General features: G+C 42.8%; 1 protein-coding gene across 10 annotated transcripts in view; it reads left to right on the top strand.

Moving 5' to 3' along the window:
• Positions 1 to 8,435: 8,435 nt before the first annotated feature.
• Positions 8,436 to 26,286, top strand: part of OSBPL1A (oxysterol binding protein like 1A) — a 211,898-nt gene continuing 194,047 nt past the window's right edge. For 3 of the 10 annotated variants that reach the window (XM_073790599.1, XM_019930492.3, XM_019930486.3), the window contains exons 1-3: positions 8,525 to 8,662; positions 17,401 to 17,577; positions 20,513 to 20,635. In XM_073790599.1, the coding sequence (XP_073646700.1) occupies positions 20,515 to 20,635 (121 nt within the window). In that variant the 5' untranslated portion in view covers positions 8,525 to 8,662; positions 17,401 to 17,577; positions 20,513 to 20,514. Of the gene's footprint in view, positions 8,663 to 9,761; positions 9,823 to 17,400; positions 17,578 to 19,425; positions 19,446 to 20,512; positions 20,636 to 26,286 lie in introns of those variants that run through there. The other 7 variants (XM_019930488.3, XM_019930487.3, XM_019930489.3 and 4 more) reach the window with 7 other exon arrangements.

Here is a 26,286-nt window from a genome sequence, read left to right as displayed (position 1 = left end):
AAAGACGCATTTGTGGCACAATGTGACAAGTGTTATCATAGGAGTAAGTACAAGGTAAATTGGAAAGCCTAATGGGAGGGACACATAGCCTGGTCGTAGGCGGTCAGGGAAGGCCTTTGGAGAGAAGTGATTTCTAAGCTCAGACTGTATATAGAATAAGCCTCGGTGAGACGAGGAAGCTGGGGAATAGAGTTCAAGGCACAAAACAACAACGTAGGCAAAGGTCCTAAAGCATCAGAGACCGTGTCAGTACGGGGAACTGAAAGTTGTTCACAACTGCTGAAGTGTAAAATACCACGGCGATAATGACGAGAGCCGAATCGGGACACTGATGCGAGGGGTTTAGACTACGTCCCGAAGCAAGGAAGAGGCAGAGTAGCATTCTAAGCAAGAGAATTAGTTGATCAGATTGAAATGTTGGAAACATCCTCTGACTACAGAGTGAAGAATAGATTAGGGTTGAGTGTGGGGCAAAAGGTAGGATGGGGAGAGTGAGGAATAGAGACTAGAGTGCTTGCCACTGAGAAAGAGAAGGAGGGCTGCCAGTTGGGGGAGGAGAGAGGAGCAGCTGCCCTTTTAGTTGTAACTGAGTTTGATGAACTGGTGTGTGGTCAGGAGCTCAGGAGTGATGTTGGGACCCAAGTTACAGATTTGTGAGATGTGAGCATACGGAGGGTTAGGAAGCCATGGGGGCATGTGAGCTCACCCAAGGAGAGTGTGAAGAGAGGTAGAGTTTAGGGCAGAACTTGCAACATTCAAGGGAAGAGCATTCTCAGGAGGAGGGAAGGGGTCACTGGTGTCAAATATGGCCAAAGGTCAATTAAAGTTAGGACTTGTGGGCTTCCCTGGTGGCTCAGTGGTTGAGAGTCCGCCTGCCGATGCAGGGGACACGGGTTTGTGCCCCGGTCTGGGAAGATGCCACATGCTGCAGAGTGGCTAGGGCCGTGAGCCATGGCCGCTGAGCCTGCGTGTCCGGAGCCTGTGCTCCGCAACGGGAGAGGCCACAACAGTGAGAGGCCCGCGTACCGCAAAAAAAATAGTTAGGACTTGTAAGGGTTCATTGGATTTTGAAATATGGAGGCCTTTGGTGTCCACAGGGAGCAGGTTCAGTGGAGTAGTGGGAGCAGAAACTGAGTACAGAGAGCAGAGGAGATGGAGAGCCAGCGGAGACCATGCTTTCAAGCAGTTTAACTCTGAAGGAGGAGGGAGACGGTACCGCTCTCTGGCAGGAGGGTTTTTAAAAGATGGCAGCGATTAGAGAACCCTTGCGGAATGGGTACATCGTGAGAGCACTGGAAGATCTAGAAGAGGTTGATGGAGTGAGGTTGCCGAGGAGGAGGGATTGGCAACACAGCACGGGAGGGCTCTGCCCTTAGACGGGAGGGGTACCTCTTGCATTTTAACAGAAGAGGAAAAGTAAGAAGGGTGCAGGTAAGCCTGCTGGTTAGGTGGTCAGAAGTTTGCGGGGTTCTCAACTAATGGTTTTTGTGTCCTTGGTAAAGTAGGAGGCAAAGTCATCTGCTGAGGGTGTTCCAGGGAGCTGGTGGGGTGAGGAATTTGAAGAGAAAGTGCGGTGAAGAGCAGGAAACAGCTCAGTCCTGGCCCCTCATCTTCTTGCTCTGTTCTTCTTTCTCCCTAGGCCATCTCCTGCAATGCTCATGGCTTCACGTCCCCTCCACACGGATGGTCGCAAATGTAGCTCTCTAGTCCAGACCTCACCTCTGAGCTCTCAACCCTCTTTCACCTCCGCTTGTCTCTCTCAAAGCCTCCTTCCACTACCTGCCCCTGCAGCTTCCGCTCAGGACAGAGGGTTGTTGGGCAGTGCTGAGAATCCAGTCAGTGTTTAGTTTCATGAATTTACAGTGTGGTCTACACCGTGTAAGGCCCTGTGCTAGCTTTATGTCACCCACCTCCTCTTAGCCAGTTTTGCTCACGTCTCATCTGCTTAACACGGCGTTTCCCCAACCATTTCCACACTGTCAAATCCTATCCATCTTAATGGCTTAACTTTAAAAGCCATCTTTCCTGTAAAGTATTCACTGATAGCCCCAGCTCGAAAACAAAACTTTCTTCCTCTTATTCCTCCTTTGTCTGAATTTTACTTATGGTTCTTACTGTTTTCTATCTCTTAATATACCTGCTGATGTACACGTCTTACATTGCCTCATCTGCATTTACTAAGTTCTTAAATTCCTGAAGGCAAGGCTGTTACCAGAGTCATCTTTTTTTCTCTCAGCCTAAAACAGTGCCTTGCACATGTATCCACTCACAAAATCATGTCAATTACTAAGTTATTATGTATTTACTTACTAAGGAGGACATGGATGGATGACAGATTCTCTCTGCTCTGGTAAGTCCTTACCCGTCATCCAATCTTCTTTCTGTTGGTAATCCTGCAGTGTTATGGATATTTGTGGGTGATTCATAAATCTCTAGCCCTGAACTCTTGCCCCTAATATACTCTCACGTCTTCAGTTTCTTGCTGCATCTCTCAAGCTTACTATGTTGAAGGTACTCATTTCCCATTTCCTGGTGTCTCCGATCTAAAGCTGAGGCTACGCGTAAATGCCAGCACTTCTGTACATCTTCTCTATTCTAGTCCTCGCTGATCTCATCTTCCCAAATCTTTTAGAATTTATTTTATTTGTCAGTTTTAGGTGTTATTATGGCTTTTCTTTCTTGTTAATTTTCACTGTATAATTTGCCTCCAGAATTATATTATAAATTTAATGAGGCCAAGAATTTGTATATAAGTGTAATCACTTCTTTTTTTTTTGCTGCATTACCTTCCTCCTTTCACCAATCTCTTTTCTCTCCAATTCTCTATCACTTGAGAAAAAATTAGCCACCACCAGAGGGCAGTGGAGAGGTCAAGATAATAAGATGGAAAAAAGGCAAAGTTTAGTTTAGCAAAGTTGATAGACTAGGACTAAGATTTCTCTACACTCTTTAGCTTTATAGAAGCAGATGTGATTTGCTTAATCCTGGGTGCTAAAGTTTAAGAGATAAAAGTACAAACTGTGTCAATGCCTCGGCCAGCTGGAGCATGAGCACAGGTTGGAGCATCTGGGAATGTAAGCCCGGGAAAGAAAAATCAGGGCAGCTCACACTAGTTTTCTTTAACTTTTTAGAAGAATGGCCTGTGAAAGGCTAATTCAGTTTGTTCTGTTCAGCTTTATATTGGCTAACAGGTGAGAGCTGTGTGGAGCTAGCATTTGCCTCTGTAAGAGGAACTTCTAACAGTAATAATGCAGTCAGGGGAAGTGGTTGAGCTACACTGTGAGGCAGTTATCTGCCGGTTCCAGGAGGTTCTCGGGCTGGGCAAATACCCCTTCAGAATGTGGTTGAGGACAATCTGGCTTTAGGTGTGAAGTTGGGCTTGATGGTTTCTGCTGACTCTTCCAGATCTAAGATCCAGGAGTCTGGAATCCATACTTCCAATGCAGGCCTCAGACTGGCCCGTCAAATCCCGTCTCTTCGATCTCTGTGACTTCAGTAAGTGGACTAATGTCACATGCTATGGTAACTCACAGAGAGAGTGGGGCCCTTGAGCTGGCTGTATCAGGTGTTGACAGGTGGTTACTCAGGAATGGGCAGTGTAGGTTAGGGGGAATCTGGAAAAGAGATGTGTTGTAGAAGTTTCCCAAGAGCAAAGAGCTGTAGAGACCTTAAAGGGAGGGGTAGCTGTTGAAAAGAAAGGCGGTATTGACAGGGTTGTTTGTTAGAGATTTGAAGAACGAGAGAGCTGAGAGCAAGAAAGGGGTCGTCATGGTGTGAGTCTCTCTCTGGGTCAAGGAACAGAGAAACACTCAGGTTAACATCAAAGCGATGTTACATCAGGCTACATCACTTTGTTTGCAGTACAAAGTGTAGGAATGTATTGCAACAATGTAGATAGATGAAAGCAGAAACATCTGTGCTACTCTGACAGGTGGTTGAAGATATAGCTGCAGCCAGCAGTTAGTGCCTTCTCAGCCAGGAGCCTCACCCTTTGCTTCCTACACTAGTGTTTCCACACTCCACGTCTCATTCTCTCTGCTCTTGCTTCAGCTATTCCCAATCACCTCTTTTCTGCTCTCCTTGCCAGCCCATGGTTTCCACTTTCTCTCTGCCTTCACTTCCCTCTCTATGTTTTTCTGCGTCTACCCTGGCTAAACACTGTACTTCGTATTCTTCACAGGCAAATGGACCCAGAGAGAATCTAGATGGTTTAATAGTACCCAGGAGAGATCTTTTCTGTTGGGCAGAGCATATCTACGGGCCTTTGGTAAGCCTGATAAAAACGTTCCGTTCGGTTAGGTCCCAGCCCTGCGCCTTCCACTGAGCCAAGAATCATAGGCTGCGTAAGGAAGCCCTCACTAGGGGACTATGGGCAAGGCAGACCTCCTGAGGCTTCCAAGAAGGGGTAGTGTAATTGTCAGGCACATTGCTTGACCAGACAGTTATGGATGGAAAAGCAGGGGTATATTCATGATGAATAGAGCAAAGGGCTAAAGATGGAGTTGGAAATATTGCCCAAGGAGCCCGTGCCTTACGAGAAAAGCTATAAAGGGAAGGGTTTGATTGAAAAACAAAAAAGAGAATATAATGGGCATTTTTGTGATTGTGGCTGCCCATATCCATTGCTCTTTCTTCTGGTAATAGCACTGGACTTGGCTAGAGTGTGTGTGCTCGCGTGCGTCAGTGGGGAACTACCTCTCCTGTGGAAGGCAAGTCCCCTACATACAAACCTTCAAGCTGCGAACTTTCAAAGATGCGAACGTGCATTCCATCAATATCAGGCGTGACTGAAATTGCAGCTTGCGCTCCGTCTCCTATTGCTGACCATCCTTCAGCTCTACCATCTCCCACCTCCTCTCCCTCCTCCACTCAGTAACTCTTCTTGCCTGTTCACTTGATGCCAGCCCCTGTATGCCAGCTGTTGTACTGTACTACCATACTTTTCAAGGTACTGTAGTATATGATTAAAAATGTTTATTTTTGTGTTTGTTTTCTGTGTATTATTTGTGTGAAAAGTATTATAAGCCCATCACAGTACAGTACTATATAGCTGATTGTGTTAGTTGGGTACTTAGGCTAACTTTGCTGGACTTAGGAATAAATTGGACTTATGAACATGCTCTCAGAATGGAACTCGTTCGTATGTAGGGGACTTACTGTAGTGTTGTGGGATTGTCAGCCAAGGCACCCTGCCCTGTACACCAAAAGGTGTCTGTTTCTCTGTATGGCTCTCTCTCAATTTTGCCTCTTCTGAAGGGGGAAGACAAAAGGATAGGAAAACAAAAATAAATGGAAATTATTCTTTGCCAGTGGTAGCAACCTGGAAAACTTGTAGACTAGTTCCCCCTACCCAGATCCCTGGAAGTGCCCTAGTCCTATCCTTGCTGGGCCAGATTTTCAGATTTTTTTTGATTCTGTGCAATATATTCCCTGTTTGCTTAAGTTAGCCAGTGTCACTGCTTGTTGCTAGCAATCAAGGAACTACAGATAGAGGGGACCATCCTAAACTTTTTGTGTGGGGACCTAGCAAAATCAATCATTAGTGGAAGGCAGTTGCTTAGACATCTGTGTGTCACACATCTGGGAAAAGAAGGACAGGCACAGAATTAAGTCTAGATAAAAATAATTTAGTATCTGAAAATATACCAACTCATTTCAGTTATTAAATCTGTGTATGGCACAAATGACAAAAAAAATTTAGACAGCTTTTAAGAGATAAAAAACAATGACATCATAGCCTTGATGGTCTTGGGTTAATAATAACTCAAAGCACTTAATATGTAGGTTTAGGGGATGGTTAATTTCCAACTCAACAAATTATTTGGATTTGCCCGATGACATCTGACCTACTTTTCAGCATTCTAGGCAATATTTACCCAAAGCCCTCCCCAAAGTCTCAGTTCATAAAATCCTCCTTTTAATAAGCCTTTAGTGCGCTCCTGCAGCACTTCAAAGTCACACTGGCACCGGGGGGAGTGTTTTTAAAACATGCAGTGCATGAAGTGCATTGTGGGGTGTTTCAGGCTTAAGACAAAACTGCAGGGACACAAACATTGGGTACTGTAATCTGGAGGGAATCCTATTCTGGAGGGGATCGCTGGGATGTGGGATGGGCAGTAGTAGTTGTGGCCTCCTAAGTTTCCCGAAACAAGTGAACAAAACAATCCTAGGTGGGCTTCCCTGGTGGCGCAGTGGTTGGGAGTCCGCCTGCCGATGCAGGGGACACGGGTTCGTGCCCCGGTCCGGGAAAATCCCACATGCCGTGGAGCGGCTGGGCACGTGAGCCATGGCCGCTGAGCCTGCGCATCCCGAGCCTGTGCTCCGCAACGGGAGAGGCCACAACAGTGAGAGGCCCGCGTACCGCAGAAAAAAAAAAAAAAAAAGAATCCTAGGTGGATCCAGGCAATGGGTAATTCTGTTGAAGCATACTGTGATCTGAAGTTGGTTAACTTTTCAGCTGGGTCAGGCAGGCCCGGGAATGGCAGGGCAAAGGGTTAGTTACTCCCAAATCCCTTTTCTATTCATCCAGACCTACCAGTTCTATTCCTACTTACATGCATTGTAGGTAAGAGTGACGTAGTAACTTTAACATGCTCCATCTGCAAAGTTAAAATATCTACCTCCTCACAAGCTCAGAAAACAGTTTGGAGAAAATAGTTACTGTTTCCAGATGTTCTGTGTCTGCCACACGTTTCTCAAAATAGAGTATGACACACCTGGGGGCAATATAGTAATTGCTTTCTTGTTCTAGAACAGCACTATCCATTATGGTAGCTGCTAGCCACATGTGGCTATTTAAATTAAAATTAAGTAAAATTAAAAATTCAAATCTTTAATCACACTAGCCAAATTTCAAGAGCTCAGTAGGCATATGTGGCCGGTGGCTACTGTATTGGACAAGATAGAATTATGGAACATATCCATCATTGCAGAAAGTCCATTGGATAGTACTGTTCTACAATAAGAATTGTTGTGTTTTTATCTGTACTAGTCAGAAATAAAAATGCCAAAGAGATAACTTTTCCTAAAGATTGTTTATATAAATATCAAAGATATTTCTGTAAAAATATGTACAATGAGTGATCTTACCAAGATCAGAACTTCTTTTATTGGTAGTCTTGATGATTACCTCCTGTTACTCTCATCCTCTTATTGGCTAGGATGTGTTTTCGTTTACAAACTCAAGAAGAGAGTAAAGTGAATTGAAAAAAATGAGAGTAGTGAATTTAGGCAATTAAATCATGTTAGTGAGAATAAAGGCTTTTGTGGAATCATGTGGAAAATTATTTTGGTAGTCAATTTTTATTTTGGCAGTCAATTTTTATTTTGGCTGTGAAGATAATTCAGTATCCTTAGAAAATAAGCTCTGAGGTTTCTTCTTTGTGAGGCAAATATGACTGCCTTAGTTACCACACAATTTACAGTCGAAGTATTGTGCTCTTAAAGTGCCCTTTTTTTCTTAATAAAAGATGATGCTAAGCTGGGATATATAAGCAAGGCTGCTTGTGTTCTCCAAAGACATTCTAAGAGATCTGCCACATCATGTATCACACGTAGTGCATCACCAACCGGCCTGTAATAGGTTCTCAATACATGTTTCTAGACTTGACTGCAAATCTACAGTCCCTTAAAAATGATACCTAAAAAAAAAGAAAAATGATACCTATTAATTTTCATTACAAAAGAACATGTTCATTAAATACATTGGAAAATACAAGAAAGTTGAAAATTTTTCCCTATGCTCATAATTTGTCTTTTTCAGCTATGCATTTTTTAAAAGGGTGTAATTACACTAGAGTTTGAACCTTCACATTATAGGCTATGTGTTAACTGCTCTGGCTAGACCTGTTGTGCAAGTCTGAAGAGGTGGACTCTTTATGAAAGATATTTGATGGAGGGAGGAAGTGAAGGAAAATTTGTAAAACCTTCTCTCTTTAAGCATACCTCACTCATATACATCTTAACATGCTTACACCTGTTAGCATTTAGAGACCATTCTTTGACATGTGAAAAGAGAAAGAGGTGCAGCTAATTTACACTGCCTGTTAAGTTCCCATGGGTAAAGTAGTAACCAAAACAGAAAAGAAAAAATCTGGGCAGCTGCGTGATGTATTGGCTTAATAACAAATTTCCAGAGCAGTAACCCAGTATTCACATTTGCTTTGGCTTGCGGGGGCGCGGCTTCGAAGTAGGGTCCATCCATCTTTCGGGTCGGGGCGTGGTGGGAGGAGGGCGAAGGTTCTGCCCTTCCTGGCTGCGGTTGGCAAAGCCTGGAACCATCCTAGGTAGTCTGGGCGGGACTGGGGCGTGCTAAGGGCGGGACGTCCCAGGCCGGGGGCGGGGCCGGGTGCCGAGCGCGCCCCTAGGCCCGCGCGGCGGTCACGTGCCGCACGGGTCTGCCGTAAATAATCCGGGCGCGCGCGCGCTCGTGGGGCCGGCTGCGCGGAGGGGCGGCGCCACTTCGCGGAGTGGTGCTTGGCGTCCTTGCGCTCCACCCGGTTCCCAGCGCAGGGATCCCCGAGACCGACGTTCCGTGGGGCCGCGAGTCTTCCGGAGGTGCGAGCCAGGTGATGGCCGCTTCCTGGGCGTGAGGCGGGCAGACGGGGAGCCTGCGGTTGTGGTCCCCACCCCGGGAGCTCTGGGAGCCTGGGTGACAGCGTAGGTCAGTTTCCTAGGCCGGTTCCCCTGCGAACAGTCTCCCCCTTTGCCTGGTGGTGGGGGAGGTCTGTCCGCGCGTGGTGGGGGGCGAGGCCGCGTCTCCCGCGCGTCTCCGAGGATGGTCAGGGTCGTGGCCTGGAGATGCCGGGCTCTGAGCCAGAGCTAGGCTTCCACGAAGTCCCTGGCTGCTCCAACTCTGCGAGGAAGTTAGTTGTACAAGCAGCAGGATGCTGGCATTTGTTGCATTTCCACTTTGGGTGCTAGGACTTCGTCCTGGTGCCACATGCATTCCCTACTAAGTCATTAGCTGCTTGCTTTCTCGGTACTTGGATGTGTGCATTCTAACTTTTAGTTTCCTACTGGCGTGAAGAGGATTGATTCACAGTGGAAGTCACGAGCTGTTCACGTGAGCATTCTCACTGTGTACCTCGTGCTCCATTCTACTAGCATGAAAGACTATCAGAGGAATTCAGAAACTGTGAAAGATGGCAGCAGCACAAGAGAAACAAGGATTCATTTACCCGGGGGCCCTGCTGATTGGCAGGAGGCGTTGAAAAGAGTTATCCTGATGTAGTTAATATTGGTTTTCAATTGTGAAAGTCTTTGCTTTATGCAGATTGTATTGTGAAGTTGAACTGTTGGCAGACTATGTTAACTTAAACTAGACTGTTTGAATGTTGCAAATTTAGCGATTAGGCTTTTGTGGATAGCTGATAACATAATGAAATCAGCTTTAAAATCAGTGATGTGTTTTCCTTGAAAATCTCAGCCGTTGTATTGTAATTGATGCATCTGGATACACCTCTTGACTCAGAATTTGGAAAATACTTTGATTTGTTTTGATGGCTTAGCAATGTTCGTGGTCTGACTCGGAGGCAAGGAATTTTTTGCAGCCGGTGTGCCTAGGTGTATTTTCTGAATTCGCCAGCTGAAATTTTAAAGGTCTCTGTATTAATTACAGAATAGTTATAAAATTCAACCTTTTTTCATCCCCAGGTTCTAAACTAAGGGCTCTATCTAACAATCTGTGGGGAGGGGTGGGGGGAGAGGAGAAAACTGTCAGTAACGTACCTTTTAAAATTTATCTTTTTCTTTTCTCTCAGGCCGAGCAACTCTCCCAGCATTGAGAAACTGATGTGCAAAATAGGAGTTAACTGCTGAAAGTTGAGTAGATTTATCTGGAGCAGTTGTTGTGTATCAGTGTAGGGTTTTGCCAGGGTCTGTTTATCAGATCACACTTGCTAAATATCTCCTTGTTCATCAGCAGAAATTTGGGGGGGGGGACTGGCTAATCCTTGTCTCTGGAGGCTGCTCAGCCTTGCAGGTATTATTTGCACAGCACTTAACACCTGTAATTCAGAGCAGCTAGATGTTATTTCTGTGAAAATTGCTTTCCCACTCTTCCCCCAAAGCAAAGGGAAATGATACTTGTTTAGAACCAGCAACTAGGTAGAAAAATACAGCCAATTTCTTTTGTGTGATAACATGGTGCAGTGTCTATTTAACAAATTTTTTCTTCACGTGGCTTTATTTTACTTAGACATATCTATCATTATAATACCTCAGACTTGACACTTTGACAGTTTCTTACCTCTTGCTATTGCTAGGAGCTGAGCTTTTGTACATTATGTGTATTCACTGAGAAAAGTAGTCAACAGAAAGTGGAAATCAGCCTAACTCATAACATATGGAGGATAGAGCAAGCACGTGTAAGAAATTTGAAGTGGTTAAGCCAAGTCTGGTGGTAATTAGAACTTTATTGATTTGTAAATTCCAGTTCCTAGGAAGAGGGCAGGTGTTAGCAGTATAGCCACCAGCTGATACCAATCTCACCAGGATTTGTAAATGACGTGTCAGAAAAGATTCTTGCATTCTGTACAGAATATATTGATGATCATAATGTCATACAAGTATCTTACAGGATGTTCTTGATCCCTAGAAATGTTGGGTTTTTTCCCTCTTACCTGACCTCATCCACTAATAAGGTGGGCAGGTATAAGAAATACTTTTTAATGCCTAAAGAGGATATACTAGGTCACTAACTTTTTCTGAGTTGTATTCATCAGCCAGCAAATAGGAAATTACTGTACTATACAGTGAAAGTGGTCTTTAACTGTACAGTTTCCTATCATGTGACAGTGGAAAGTAACCACTTTTTTACTTTGTTGTTTAAAGTTTTCCTTTAAAGAGAAACTTCTGGCCGTATGGTGGATAACTGGTCAGTATTATTACACGTTTCATTAAGCTTGGAAGATAATTTTCAAATGTGAAATAAAATGGGAAACATTTAAATACATTTTATGTAAAATTTAAGGAATTTTTTCCTTGGAAGGTAACAGTTGATCAGCCTCCTGGTTGGTATTATTATCTAAAACTGTATTTATCTTATTTGTGGACTTCTCTGCCGTTTGCTTCTATGGGCCAAACCTGTTTTGAAACAATAGGTAATAGTTTTTATTAACTATTTATTAACAGTAGTTTTTATTAACTATTTATTAACAGTAGAATCTACAAAGTTCAAATTGAAATCAGGGCTGCGTCTGAGGGTTAGTTCTTGTTTGTGAAGCAGATAAAATGTATAGCAACCTAAGGTTTAAACAATTTCATAAAGCAAGGCCATGAAGCTTATTTCGTTTTCAATAGTTTTGTTAAACATTTACATTTTCGACTGAATAAAGGTAAAATAATAAATAAATAGGCAGCAAGTAGGCTTGTTCTTTTTTTATACCTGTATGGCATCCAAGTCAGTGTGGGTACGTAATGAATAAGAGACAGTAATGTAAATAAGTCGAATATAAAGTAAATAATTTGGTATAGGCATTTTACATTGATTTCAATGGCTTACAAACCCTAGTAAGACATATTACAATTATAACCAGGTGTCTATCGTTTCTCCTGCAAAAGAGGTGATGTCATTTATCAGGACACAGGGTCCTGTTGAAGTTAGAGAAAAAGTTTCACTGAATTAAAAATTAAGTGATTTTTAATTTAATTTCATATTTTTAAAAAAGGCAAGTGCTTCCTAAAATAGACTTTAAAATTTGCTGTCATTTTCCTTAAATGGCCATATTTTGGATGTCTCATTTCAGTCAGTAAATCTTCTTAAAATGAGGGGATGAAGCTATAATTCAGATTCAGCTTCCTCAGTGCTCATACAGGAACAATAACTAGGATCAGAGACCTTTAATTTTAGAGGCTGAATTGAGTTTTATAAATATACAGCATTAATAATATTTCATCCCTCGATACGAAGTTGTAGATTCTGGTTGTGGCTATTAAAGCCATACCCTTGGCAATCAACTTTATCTTTGTGCTTTTCAGTTTCTTCATCTCTAAAATCAGTCTTAGCTTAAATAGGAATCTATCTACCAAAGCTAAATTTCTAAACCAAGAAAAAAACGCATTTAATTATTTGTGTTATCACAAATGTCATAGTTCTATATATACATATTTGTATATGCCTATGTACAGATAGGTATATACACACATACATACATACACTGAGGAATATATGATCACATAAAAAAACTTAATGATTGCTTGCTAGGAACTAATAAGATTGAGAGCAAAACTCTATTTCTATCGCCATGTTTTAACATAGTCACTTTAATTTTTTAATATTTTCCTTATATTAAAAATACAATATTGGCAGGAAAAATATTGGAAGAAGACAGCGCCATTAAGCAGCTAACTAGTGTACTTCGGAATGCAGTGCTGAGCACACTAGAGGTTTTTTTGTTTTAAAGACTTAGTTTGTAAAATATATGTATTCATAAATACTTAATTTTTCTCACTATTCAAATCCCTAGTATACAGTATATTTCAAATATTATTTTAATAATGTATTAGCAAGCATAAAATCAGTATCTGAGAATTTTAAAAATCATCACAACATACAGTCATAACAAGTTTTGAAATAATTAGCTTCCTTTGGCTCTGTTAATAGTACAAAAGCTGTTTCTCAATTGTTAGAGCCAAATTTCAGATACTTCCTCTTTTTTTTTTTTTTTTTTAATTTTTGGGCTGCACTGCGCGACATGTGGGATCTTAGTTCCCTGACCAGGGATTGAACCCACGCTCCTTGCAGTGGAGGTGTGAAGTCTTAACGACTGAACCCTCTCATTTTTAAAAAAAATTGTGGTAAAATACATATAACATATGTTTTTAACCATTTTTAAGTATACTTTGCAGTAGCCATCACCACTATCCATCTCTAGAACTTTCTCATCATCCCAAACTGAAACTAGGTGTCTATTAAGCACTAACTCCCCATTTTCTCCTCTCCCAGCTTTCAATAACCACCATTCTACTTTTTGGTTGCGTGAACTTGTCTACTCCAAGTATCTTATATTAGTGGAGTCATGTATTTGTCCTTTTGTGTCTGGCTTATTTCACTTAGCATGATGTGTTCAGGGTTCATGATTGTGTCACGTTTCAGAATTTCATTCCTTTTTAAGGCTGAACAATAGTCCGTTGTACGTATATACATTTTGCTCATCCATTCATCCACCAGTGGACACTTGGGCTGCTTCCACCTCTTGGCTCTTGTGAAGAATGCTCCTGTGATCATGAATGTGCAGATATCTCTTTCAGCAGTTCCTTCTTTAAATTCTTTTGGGTATATACTCGGAAGTGGAATTGCTGGATCATATGGTAATTCTGTGTTTAAGTTTTTGAGGATTCACCATACTTTCCTGATGTTTTATAATGTCCAGTTAAATATTGCTGTATGTATGATCGAATAAAGTTAGCCTGGAGGTCTTTGAATTTTAACTCTTCAAACATCTTTAAGAACTCTGTTAAAGGACACATCATTTAATATTCTGAGTGTCTGATACTCAGGAATTAGCTCTGATTGTTGAACTTCACTGTCTTTGATTTCTCTAGGAATTTTCTACTTTGATTCTGTAGAAATAGTAAAAGTAGCAGTTCAACTTGTAAAATAGTAGACCTCTGACGGAATTGAATGTTGATTGCCCTTTAAGCTACAAGTTTCAGGGTCTCTGCCAAGATTTCAGAGTTGTTAGGGCCACAGAATTTATCCACTGTAGTGAATGGGGATTTAGTGGCATGGATTATCAAGTGTGGGGACCAGTTTAATTAGGTAATATACAGTGTTTACACAACAACAAAACAGAAATTCACTTTTCACAAAATAATTTAGAATTAGAAGCTTGGCTTCCCCAGTGGACCTTGGAGGAGAGGAAACATAAGGCAAAACATAAAGTCTCTAGTCTCCTAGTTTTTGAAGCTCAAAATGTTTTTGACTAGTTATTTCCTCGAAAACATTCTCTTGGCCATTAAAATCATTCATTAATCTTAAAAACAGAGTTTGGAATTGCATGAATGTGAAAAGAGTGGCTGAAAACATCCACAAAGAGATACTGAAAAATACTGTATGTGCTGATAGGATGTGGCTCAAGTCTAGTCTCATAAGATACATTAAGGGATTACTTGTCTTTCTTTTGGCTTAAACATCAGAGACAGTGCATTTTGAAATAAGCTCTCATGAGACCAAAGAAAGTTTAACATCTGTTCAATATTTGAATTCTTTGATTTTTGTATTTTTTCTAAAGTTAACTGTTAACCACAAATTACTTATAAATTAGAGATGTATCAAATTAAAGAAGCAGTGATAATCCTCAATAATCCTGGAGTGTATATTTTAAAAAGGTATGATTTTTGGTATGATCTTAATTCATTTCCTGTGGCATATAAGGAAAAAAAACTTCATTTTTTGATCACTGGTTAAAGGTGTACCACTTAAAATGAACATGTTACTCTTAGGCCTTCCTATCGGTATTGCTTTGTTCTTGAAAAACTAATTCCACGTTCATCCATCTGTCCATTTAATTAATATTTGGTTGCCTGCTCTGTTCTAGGCACCTTGCTGGGTACTAGGGATATAGTGGGGACACATAAGAAATGTGGGACCCTTTTTCTCATTAAGTTTACAGTGTAGTGTAGGGAGAGCCAAAGAAATGACCATATGTGCACCTACAGACTGACATTTGTGGCAAAAATAAGGTGCTGTGAAGGTTTTATAAAGGGGATCTAGTGGAGGTTGGGAGTGGAGATGGCAAGTCAGACCTCTTGAGAAATGTGGATAGTAATTTTTTTGTACAGTTGACTTCTGTATAACATAAGTTACTGGGAATTCCCTGGTGGTCCAGTGTTAGGACTCTGCACTTTCACTTCCGTGGCCCCGGTTCAGTCCCTGGTTAGGGAACTAAGATCCTGCAAGCTGTGTAGCATGGCCAAAAAAAAAAAAAAAATGTGTGTGTGTGTGTATATATATATATATATATATATATATAAAACATATATATAAATATAAACACATAAATATATATGTTAAAAATATATAATAACATAAAACATAACTTATCCTAATGTAAGGCCTGCTTTTATTCATTAGTGTGTCACCAAAGTTTAGAACAATGCCTGGACCGTGGTCAGCGCTCATTTAAGGGCTTTTTTTTTTATTTTACTTTATTTTTTTTTTTTTGCGGTACGCGGGCCTCTCACTGTTGTGGCCTCTCCCGTTGCGGAGCGCAGGCTCAGCGGCCATGCCTCACGTGCCCAGCCGCTCCGCGGCATGTTGGATCTTCCCGGACCGCGACATGAACCCGTGTCCCCTGCATCGCGGACTCTCAACCACTGCGCCACCAGGGAAGCCCTAAGGGTTTATGGATAGTAACACTGTGATAGTAGAGATAGGGAAAGTGTTGTTGGCCCTGGAGGTGATGGGGAAGCTGCAGCTTCTTGTGGATGTCATGTTGGGCACCTTCCTAGCCCAAGCTGGCTACCTTCCTAGCCCAAGCTGGCCACCTAGATGCTGACCTGAGGAATAAAGTTTTGGGTACTATTGATGTATCAAATTCTGAATCTTCAGGTCTGCATAGACGGCAGTGGACTTTTAGTTATAATGGTTCTTGGATGAAGAAAAAACAATGTTTTTAAGTCTTGGTTTGGAACATCTTCTGAGTTTCTTTGCAGCATAGCTGAAAGGAACAGAATGATCATTTTGTTTTACTGTAGTACAGCTATCATTTTAAGAAGTTTGCTTGGTCTTTAAATTACAGGTATTTTTGGAGTTGTGCTATTTTGACTGGGTGTTAGAGCCACTAGGAAATTATTTTGTTATAAAATTGTGTTTTTACTGTTTTCTGCTCCTAACATAAAGTAATTTGTTTATGGAAGTACGTTCTAAATGTGTATATGATTTTACAAAATTGTTTCTAAAGGGAGATGGGGGAAGTGTCAGCCCACCTCGCAACTCCTACCACTCCTTTCTAAAGTAATAGAAGTTTATAAAGGAAAAGTGTTGAAAATGCCTGTTTGCATTTTGGAATTTACCCTCAAGGTCTTGCTTATTTGACTAAGTCCCAGGTGTTACAGTTGGCAAACCTTTAGAGTCTGCTCAGCCTGTAGGTAGAGTAGCTAGTTTTAATGGATGTGGTGGGAAATTGCTTTAAAAAGGAGAGAATGAATTGTTTTAAGAATATTTTTTAATCAGACAGGTGCCTGTGTTAAAATGAACACACATGGAATTTAGGCATAGAACAACAAGAGTTTTAATTTTCTGTCTCGGTGAAATTTAACTGGCCTTGTACCCTTTTTAATTTTCAAACAACCTATTTACCTCTGTTACCTCTCCCCTCCATGCCCCCCTCCCCATCCTGTCTCATAGTAAGACTCCTCTTGCCTATGAAGATATCTAAGAATCTGTTTATCTTCGTAGGAAATTGGCAGCATCAGACAGGACGGAGCTCTACTCAGCTCCCCACCGGCCCTTAACTACCCTCTGCCCTGCCCCCGGCCTTAGTGTGGTGCTGCCTCTTTTCAAGGCTGATCCTTGCTTGGGCTTTTCATCCACCTACTTCAGGCTCCTCTAGGATCTTTTTTTCATCTCTCTTCCCTCCTTTCTCCTGTCTTTCAAGCTTTTCTTCTCTTCTGGCTCTTGCCCCACAACCTACGAACGTGCCCTGGTATCTAATATCCGAAAACTGAAGCTATCCCCAGCCCTTCAAAACAGAGTTGCTTTCAAGGAATCTGCTGTACTCTCTCCCCATCATCCCACTTTCACTCTCAATTTACCCACACTGTTTGCCTCTGTCGTTTCTACTTAAAGTATTCTTGAGCTCATCAGTGGCCTAGCTGCCAAACCAGTCGGCATTTTCAGGCCTTGTCCTTGCTCTTCCTTTGACATTTCACACCTATCCAACCTCTTGAAACACTCTCGCCTCTTGGTTTCAGTGCTATCGCCCTCTCCTGTCCCCCTGTCCATGCTTAGACCTTTCTTGCTGGATCATAGTGACTGGCCGCCTTCACCTTCAGTGTTGGTCTTCTCCCAGTAAGAGGTCTTATTTACCCCTATGATTTTAATGACTACTGACGTGCTGATAACTTCCCCCATTTTAATTCTAGCCTACACTTTCTTTTTCTTTCTTTTTTTTTTTTTTTTTTTTTTTTGTTGTACGCGGGCCCCTCACTGCTGTGGCCTCTCCCGTTGCGGAGCACAGGCTCCGGACGCACAGGCTCAGCGGCCATGGCTTACGGGCCCAGCCGCTCCGCCGCATGTGGGATCTTCCCGGACTGGGGCATGAACCCATGTCCCCTGCATCGGCAGGTGGACTCCCAACCACTGCGCCACCAGGGAAGCCCAAGCCTAAACTTTCTTTTGCTCAGGCTGGTATTAGCTGATTGCTTATTGGACATCTCCCTCTCTGTTTCCCACAGGAATCTCAAACTCACCACGACCAAATGGAATCACATCTTCACCCAAGATTGTTTCAGGTGTAACAGTTGTCCATCAGGGTTCGAAACCTTCTTCATCCTGCTGGTCTTGGTGACCTCATTTTTCAAGTCCCTGCTTAAATTTCACTTTCTCTGTGATTCCTTCCCATACTAATGCAGGTAAAGGGCTAATCATTCCCTTTGTCCTCTGTACAGCCACTGTCCCTTGTTCATTACTGTACTTGGCACATTTGGTATGATTGTGTGCATGTTTGCCCTGTCTGGGGGACAGGGACTGTATTGTCCATCATCATACCTCCAGTGCCTGTAGCAGTCTCTGTCATTGATGGGTACTCAGCAAACCTTTGAATAACTCTTAATTCCAATTGCAGCACTAATGAGCAGCTGTCGTGGTTAATATATTATAATGAACTGTTTAAGTAGATAATAGATTTAATTTTACCCTCTTCATATTTATTTTACAGAAGTTGAAAAACTTAAAAAAATTTTTTTTTTTCTGTAAACCCAATGTAGTGAGAACCCAAGGTAATAATAAGCAATTTCTAGTATGTTCTGAAGATACTTACTTCAAATGTTCTTTGATTCATTCTTAAAAAGCAGGAAAAGGGGACTTCCCTGGTGGCGCAGTGGTTGAGAGTCCGCCTGCTGATGCAGGGGACACAGGTTCCTGCCCCGGTCCGGGAAGATCCCACATGCCATGGAGCGGCTGGGCCCGTGAGCCATGGCCGCTGAGCCTGTGCATCCGGAGCCTGTGCTCTGCAACGGGAGAGGCCACAACAGTGAGAGGCCTGCGTACTGCAAAAAAAAAAAAAAAAAAAGCAGGAAAATGATATTTCTATTGTCCTATCTTCAAGTTCACTGACTCTTCTGCCTGCTCAAATCTGCTTTTGAATCCCTCAAGTGAATTTTTCATTTCAGTTATTGTACTTTCCAGCTGCAAAATTTCTTTTTGGTTTCCTTTTAGGCTTTTATTCTCTTAGGACATCTCTTATTTTCTCCACCCAAAGCTAAAGAATACTTTCACCATTGTTCTGTCTGAACAAAATTCAGGGGAAAAATTGTTATTAAAAAAATTGCCTTCTGAAATTCAAGAAAATATAGACATATTTACAGTCTAAGAAATCATATGCAATCTAGCCATGCATTATCTTTTTTTTTTGGAGGGCATACCGTGCACTTTTGGGATCTTAGTTCCCCAACCAGGGATTAAACCTGAGCCCTGGGCAGTGAAAGCATGGAGTCCTAACCACTGGACCACCAGGGAATTCCCTAGGCTTTCTATCTCTTTATTTTAAGTTTGTTCATACATTTTCTTGACTTTTTTCATATATTCATTTAGTTCTTTGAGCATTTTTAAGACATTTTTTGAAGTCTTTGTCTAGAATATCTGCCATCAGTCCTTTTTCAGGGACAGTTTCTGTTGATTTATTTTTTTCCTTTGAAGGGGCCCTGCTTTCCTGTTTTCTTTATATGCCTTGTGTTTTTTTTTTTTTTTTTGGCTGCTGAAAACTGGACATTTGAATCTAATGTAGTAACTCTAGAAATCAAATACTCCTCTTCCTCGGGGTTTGCTAATTTTTTGTCATTTTTTGTTTGTTTCTTTTTGATTGTTGTAGACTGCCTTTCTGCTGAGGGCCAGCCTAAACTTAAGGTTGTCTCATGTCTTTTTCGAGACTTTGGTGGGCATGAACAGTCACATTGTAATTTTCCCCATATATGCAGTTGTTTGTGAATGTCCTAGTCTTTAAAAGAGAGAAATTAAGGGGAAATTTAAGCGGGAAAACAGAAAAAAAGAAGAGGGGGGAAAAAGGTTGCTGGCCCTTTAAATCCTCTGGCAGTCCAGGCCACCGGAGAGGCTTGCAGCAAGGCTGCTGGTGCAACAACAATGGCTGCCCACTTCTTTGTCTGCATTTCTGTGGTCAGAAGCAGCGATCAGTGATCAGAGCCGGCCTCCCCAGTATTTGGAGGACAGGGTCCTTTTTGCTGATGGTGGGCTCCAGCAAGCTGCTCCAGAAGCACATGCACAGGTGCCTGCTGAGTGGCTGGAGGTGGGGGTAGGGAGCTGCTACCCCTAAGAGCTGAAATTTACCCACATTTAGCTTCCAAGTCTTCGCTGGCAGTTGCAAGCCTTCTGGAGGTTCCAGAGTTCCAAAGAATTGTTAGTTACATCAGACAGAGTTGGCCAGTGCAGTTGTTGTGTAGGTGGGGAGACAGATCCCTGGTATTTGTTACTTGGCTGTCTCCTGGAAGCCTCTGTGTATTTTGAAATTATTTCATCTTGTCAAATTGTTGCCTCTCCCTCTGCAACATATGAAGGATTGTGTGAATGTTATTATAATATATAATACGCATAATATTATTAGCAGTTTACTGGAGTGCACATTTTCTGTTAATTCCAGCATTTGGTGTGTTTAATTTTTTTATCTTTGCTAATCAGGTAGGCAAAAAAATATCATTGTGTTTGATTTATTTGCATTTAACTGATTATTAGTATGAAAGAAATTTGTATTTTTTCTGGGAATTGCTGTTCATAACGTTTTGACATCAGTGCTTTAAATTTGGTTGTAGTCCTTTTTAGTTGGCTTGAGGCTTGGGAAGAAAATATGAGAGTTTATTTGTAAGTATCGTAGCTCCAGGATCCTTATCTGTAATTTATTTTCTCACAAGTTTCTCGCATTGTGTTAATTTACATTTCAGCCTTATGATATTTCTATACAAACTGCTGAATTGCCGTATTTTAACTTTATATCTGGTTATTGATGTTGTACTAATAACTATTTACAAAATACCTTTCATAGACACAGTCTTAAAACAGGTCATGAGGTTGATTGTATTTTGCAGGTGAGGAAACGGAAGCTTTGAGAGAGTAAGAAACTTGCCCAGATGTCCAGTGCACTTCTTCAGTAATAATACAAAGGGCATGGAGTCTCAAGGTCAAGTTTTGGTCCTGCAGCTGATTCATTTAATCAGTTCTTGTGTCTATCTTATTAGCTGCAGAATGAAGATGATTTTTTTCCCTTTTATCTGTTAGATAATATCCAAAAGCTAATATATGTTCTTCCATAATAGCAATGTTATTATTTTTTAAATCTAGAAATGAGCACAGAAGCAGAGCAACAGCTCCTCCATCATGCCAGAAACGGCAACGCTGAAGAAGTAAGACAGTTATTGGAAACCATGGAAAGGAATGAAGTAACTGCTGACATTAACTGCAAAGGTAACCTTTGAATGGATTTTTTAGCTTTTTCTTATGAGTATGCACTACTTTATCATTTATTTAGCACTAATCTTTCTGAACTTGAAATAAATTTTCATCTCTTATCCTAGGAAGAACCCCCATAAGAGTGGGTACTCTCCTCCTCCCCTCTAAGTCAGAGAAATTGAGATCCAGTCTTAATATTGTCATGGGTCCTAAACCTTATGAACTACAAGGGTGACCCCCGAGTCCACAGGATGCATGCTATGATAATTTCTTTTTCTCGAAGACGTTGTAGGTGAAGCGTGTGAAGTACCTTAGAAATATTGTCAGACAGGATCCTACCCTCACTGAGATTAGTAGATTACTAGCTCAAACTAGTCTGCATTGCACAATATGTACAGAATATGGAAGCTATGAAGTGCAGGGTGTTAGGGAACATATAAGAAGTATGTAACTGGAACTCGAAGGATTAGCTTCTTGGAGGAAATTATTCTAAGGTGATATATGAAGAGTACGTAGACTTAACCAGGTAAAAATAGAGAAGAAAGGGGGTCAAGGCAGAAGAAACGTCATATGCCAAGGTCCTGAGGTGAGAAGCAGCCCAGATGGCAAGGGCTTTTGCAGGCAGGGGGGGTGAGGGATAAGGCTAGGTGGGTAGGTAGCAGCCAAATCACAATGTGCCTTGTGTAGCAAGGTTACAAGTATATTAAACTCGGGGGTGCAGAGAAATAGGCTTTATTTTCTAAATCGGCTCTGATATTTCAACAAGCGCCTTCTCATTTTGGGAGTTTGGAGGACTAAATATAAGTCTTTGGGTCCCTCCATTTCAGTAGCTCTTTTGATAAATGATTGGCCTCCCAGAGCCTCTCACCTGTGTCCTCCCCGTCTCGCCTGAGGTGGCCTGTGAATGTAAAGGCGAGCCTTGTTCTGTGTGGACGGCCTTTGGTTCCTCGGTAACCTGTCTTCCTAGTGCCCCTGAAGCATCTGTAGCTGAAGTAAAACTCAGAGTCAAATGCAGGTTTTTCATAAGCACAGGTGGTGCTCCTTGGCTGTGTTGGGAGTCTCATCCTGGCTCTTGTTGGCTTTGTGTCACCCTGAACCTCTCATGTCTCCCTCTGGCACGTGGCCTAGGCTCGCTGGTTCACCTCGGCCACGCACCTGTGGGTGTGGCCTTGGGGGTGTTGAGTGACCCATGGGGGCTCGGAGCAGCTCTAGGTAGCCAACATTTGGCCTTCCCGCTGCCTGCGCTACTGAGTTTACTGTGACGTGGCCACCGTGCAGGTTGGTGCTAGGCTAGGTGGCCTGGTAGGGGACCTTTTCCTAGCGTCCTACATCCCACTGCCTGTTCTCACTCACGACTTATCTCACTCTCCGGGCTTAGAATCAGGAGCCACATGCCCCGTTTTACGTCTTTACCTCTCCCACAGCCCTCTGTCACTGACGGGTATTTTGTTCTGCTGTGTCACATTCTCCTCCTGTCATAGAGCAGCAAACTTCATGGCCTCACCCTCCGTGTGGAAGGAGTATTACCTTCGTAGCAGTGAAGAAACCACGCTCTGAGTTGTCCAGAAATTATAGTCTGAGTCGGTTTTTGGAATGCTAAAGGAATTCTAAAAATCCTTCTCATCCTTCAATAGAAACCTGGTTCTTAATCTTTACCTTGGGGTTCTGTTTTGAATGCCAGAAACATGCCTGGTTTGATGATCTTCAGCAACCCTTTACTTTGTGCCAATCACCCCCCCTCACCCATGGTTGCCTCAGGCTAGTTAGCGGAGAGTCACCTACTTGGAAATGTAAAACTGAGAGACAGATGTTACTGCTTTTTCAAAATTTCACCCTCATTATACCTGTCAGTCAGACTTGTCTGAAGGGCAGTTTGAAGGGTTTATGTAGAGGAACAACGTAATCAGGTGATGTGAGTTCACCCAACAGAAGTGAGTGGGGAGGGCTGGGGCTGGGGGTGTGAGTGTCTCCATGTGGGAATCACTGTGCCTGGCATTTCTTGGTTTTCTTTTCTATCTCATTTTGTTTTTCCAAACCCTGAGAAATTGAGAAAATGGTAAAGTGTAGTATAATTCTTCTGCAAGAATTAAAGCTCAACAATCAACATAGAGATGTTACTGGTTGGGAGGAATCCACTAATGTCAAGTTTAAGGGGGAGAGAGAAGCACTGACGTGCATTTGAAGGTTAAGGTCAACACTTCTAGGCTAGGGGCACAAAGGAAGAGCTAATTGGGTAGTTTGGCTTGTAGCTGTTGCCGTTACGAGTGTGTGTTCATGGTCCCGTCTGTTGCTAATGGTGAGACATTCTTGCAAATGAAATAAATACTAATATGTTTATACGCATAGCATGCTTTGTATAAATTTCTATGAGTGATCTAAAAGATAAGTTTTTGAAAGCAAAATAAGAGCTTATATCGGCAACATGAACACGTGATTTTTTTTTTTTTTTTTTTTGTGGTAGGCGGGCCTCTCACTGTTGTGGCCTCTCCCGTTGCGGAGCACAGGCTCCGGACACGCAGGCCCAGCGGCCATGGCTCACGGGCCCAGCCGCTCCGCGGCATGTGGGATCTTCCCAGACTGGGGCACGAACCCGTATCCCCTGCATCGGCAGGCGGACTCTCAACCACTGTGCCAGCAGGGAAGCCCTCAACACATGATTTTGTGTAGTGCTGTCCTGTTGCTTTGCTGGAAGGTCTGCATGGGAAATTACTTGAGTATTACCCATAACATCTGCTGGTGTTTCCCAGTGTTTAATATTCAGTATAGGGTACGGTTTTCTGTAAATATTTCTAAACTTGATATTTCTTATTGATAAAAAATTTTGGGTGTCCATAATTTGTAAAGAGTATAAAGGATATTTGGAGCATTTTTATTTCGTGACTTAATAGCTCATTTATTTGCTTATTTTTTATGTAGATACTGATTTATTGATGCGGAAAGTATCTCTGCTACATTATTTACCAAAGTGAAATTAAAAAGTAGATTTTAATTATTAAAGATTATCAAGAACTTGTAGAGTATGGCCCTTGTTTTTTTTTAAACATTTTTACTGGTATTTGGAGTATTTTAAGAATTATTTAGGATTCTGTAAATTTTGACTTCTTGATTCAGAATCCCATGTGGAAGCACTAGATGGTGAGGAGACCCGTTCAGAAGCAGCAACTCAGAGGAGACTGTTGTGGTTAAATGGGAGTAGAAGCAATGGGAATGGTGAAAAGTAGGTATCGTTAACATTTAGGAGGTAGAATTGATAGGACTGATTAAATTGGGCAGGGGTGAAAAGGAGAAAGGCAGACAAGAGTGGTGCTTATTTCTGACTTGAGAAGGGAGGTGAATAATGGGGCAGTTCATTGTGAAAACGATGTGGGAGGGGGAACAGGTGTTTTTTCTGTGTACATGTGTATGTGTAAGGTAAGTGAATTCAGCTTTGTACTTCCTGAGCATAAGGTATTCTTGTATCGTCCAAATGGAGGTGAATAGTAGAGAGTTGGAAATGGAAATATGGATTTTGAAGCGAAGAGCCTATAAACAAAGCAGTGAGAAGGGGCCAAGAGGTGTCCTTATTGGAGATTCTAGTAATGAAGGCTAATCAGAGAAAGTGGAGTTTCCACAGAGCCCTGGGAAGAAGTGCAGAGCTGTGGAGGCTCTTGACCTGGGCTGTCAGATGCCGTCCAGTGACGCGGTACGCTGGCTGCTGAAAAGTGCCCCTAGGATCCAGTGACACCATGTATTGGTAAAAGTTGAGGACAGTTTTAGTGACGCGGTGGGAAATGAACCTGGTCTGCAGTGGGTGGGTAGCTGATGGGAGGGAACGCAAGGTGGGAAGCGTGAAGACCGGGGTGGGGGGGGGCGGAGGAGAGTGAGAAGGACAAGGGATGGAGGGCGCCCGGGACCAGAGAGGGGGGGTTGGGTGCTTTTGCTTGTTAGGTGGATGAGACGCAAATCCTCACCTGCTCCTTCCTATTCCCAACTAAAGAGGGAGAGGTTGAAGATGAGGAAAAGGAGTACTTGGGAAGCAGGGGGGCATGGGATCCAGGATCCAGGAAGTGTGATGATTCTGAGGCCTCAGGAGGAAGGATGGGCGTCTGTGGGTAGAGGTATGGGGTGGATTCGGTGCCAGGAAGCCCAGGGAATCCTATGAAATCTTCTCTTTTCTTTGTGAAGCTAAGAGATCAGATCATTTGCTAAGAGGCAGGTGTCTGGGTAAGAGGCTTGAGGGGAGTGGTGAGGATTGAAATACCTGTGCTGGAACATAGGAGGGACACCTGCACGGCAGTGTGGAAAGGATTGCCGGGCAGCAGTGAAGGCTTTGCTGAAGTATGAGATCCTGACTTTATGGAGCCATGAATCCACAAGGTTTTGTTGTTTTTCTTCCACCACTGTTAGCAACCTGGGTGTGGTTATAGAAAAAATTGAGCTAGTGTGTTTATCAGGCTTTGGGGTTTTTCTAGGCTGCTGTGACAAAGATAGGATATTGACGATATTGGCAAAGAAATGTTGAAGTGAGGGACCAAGAAATATATGCTGGATTTACCGAAGGAAGTGAAGATGGTGGGGATATTTACATAGAGGGAAAGCGATTAAAGAACTGGAGGGTCAGTTCAGTTGAAGAGCAAGTCTGGGGGTTTGCCTGTGTGAGGAAGTGGGAAAGTGTGCACTCTGTGGGAAAGTGGGCTTTCTGTGTTCCTGAGTTCAGACGTGATGATGACATCCAGACTCTGGCCCTGGGGTTGGGTACCCGACGTGGAGCAGAGGCCAGGTTTGCGGGGAAGTGAGGGAAGCTGAGAATCGGAGACACCAGGATACTGGCTCATAGTAGTCACCCCTAGGATGGTGGCAGGATTTGCCGCAAGGAGAAAGACTGCTGCCCAGAGTTAACTGGTGAGGGGTGAGCCACTGGAGGCCGGTAGATGGCGGCAGAGAAAGCATTTGCAGGGTGGGTAGCGGTGCTTAATGTCAGAAGCCTCAGAGGAGGGGTTGTAACACGAGAGAGGTCATTGGCCAGAGACCACGTTGGGTTTTGACGTGGGAATTCACGTGGCTCTGTGCCGTGAGGACCAGTGGGGGTGTGGGAACGGGGGAGCCTCCCCCCGAGGGATAAAGGAGAATCATTGTCATCAGGAAGAGCTAGGTTAAGGACAGAGGGTAAAGAGAAATGTTCCATGCAATAGACCATGGCTCCAGGACGTATTGCCTGTGGAATTAGGGGTTCCAGAGGGCACCCATTTGAGAGGGAACAGTTATAGGAGTTTGGTAAGTGGCAAACAGTCACAGGGACACTGTTGGCGGTGACAGTCCCTCTGGGAGCTCTTAGAGCCCTGTTCTGGGTACACTGAGGCTGGTGGCGGGCTTTCTGTTGGCCCCAAACCTGAAATCCAGGAGCCGAGGGCAGCCGTTAACCTCCACCTCCTCCCAGGGAGAGCCGGGCAGCCTGCTGCTGGGCTTCAGGAGACCCTCTGGGGCGGTGGTGGGCTTTCACGGCTTTCATAGGCTGTATTCTCTCAAGCTTCATTTGGAATTTTGGAGATCTTCTGAAGCGCTCTCAGCTCTAAGCTATAATGCCCTATTTTTTTTTTTCCTAAATTGAATTAATGTAGCTCGTTTTCACCACGCTCAGTTGTTTTATACCTCTCCTCAGCTGGGATCTGACATTTCGTTGCTTTTAA

The sequence above is a fragment of the Tursiops truncatus genome, chromosome 13 (assembly GCF_011762595.2).
Source record: "Tursiops truncatus isolate mTurTru1 chromosome 13, mTurTru1.mat.Y, whole genome shotgun sequence".
NCBI classification, from domain to species: domain Eukaryota; kingdom Metazoa; phylum Chordata; class Mammalia; order Artiodactyla; family Delphinidae; genus Tursiops; species Tursiops truncatus.
The sequence above is the reverse complement of the archived record's forward strand: the minus strand, read 5'-3'. Positions and strand labels throughout refer to the sequence as shown.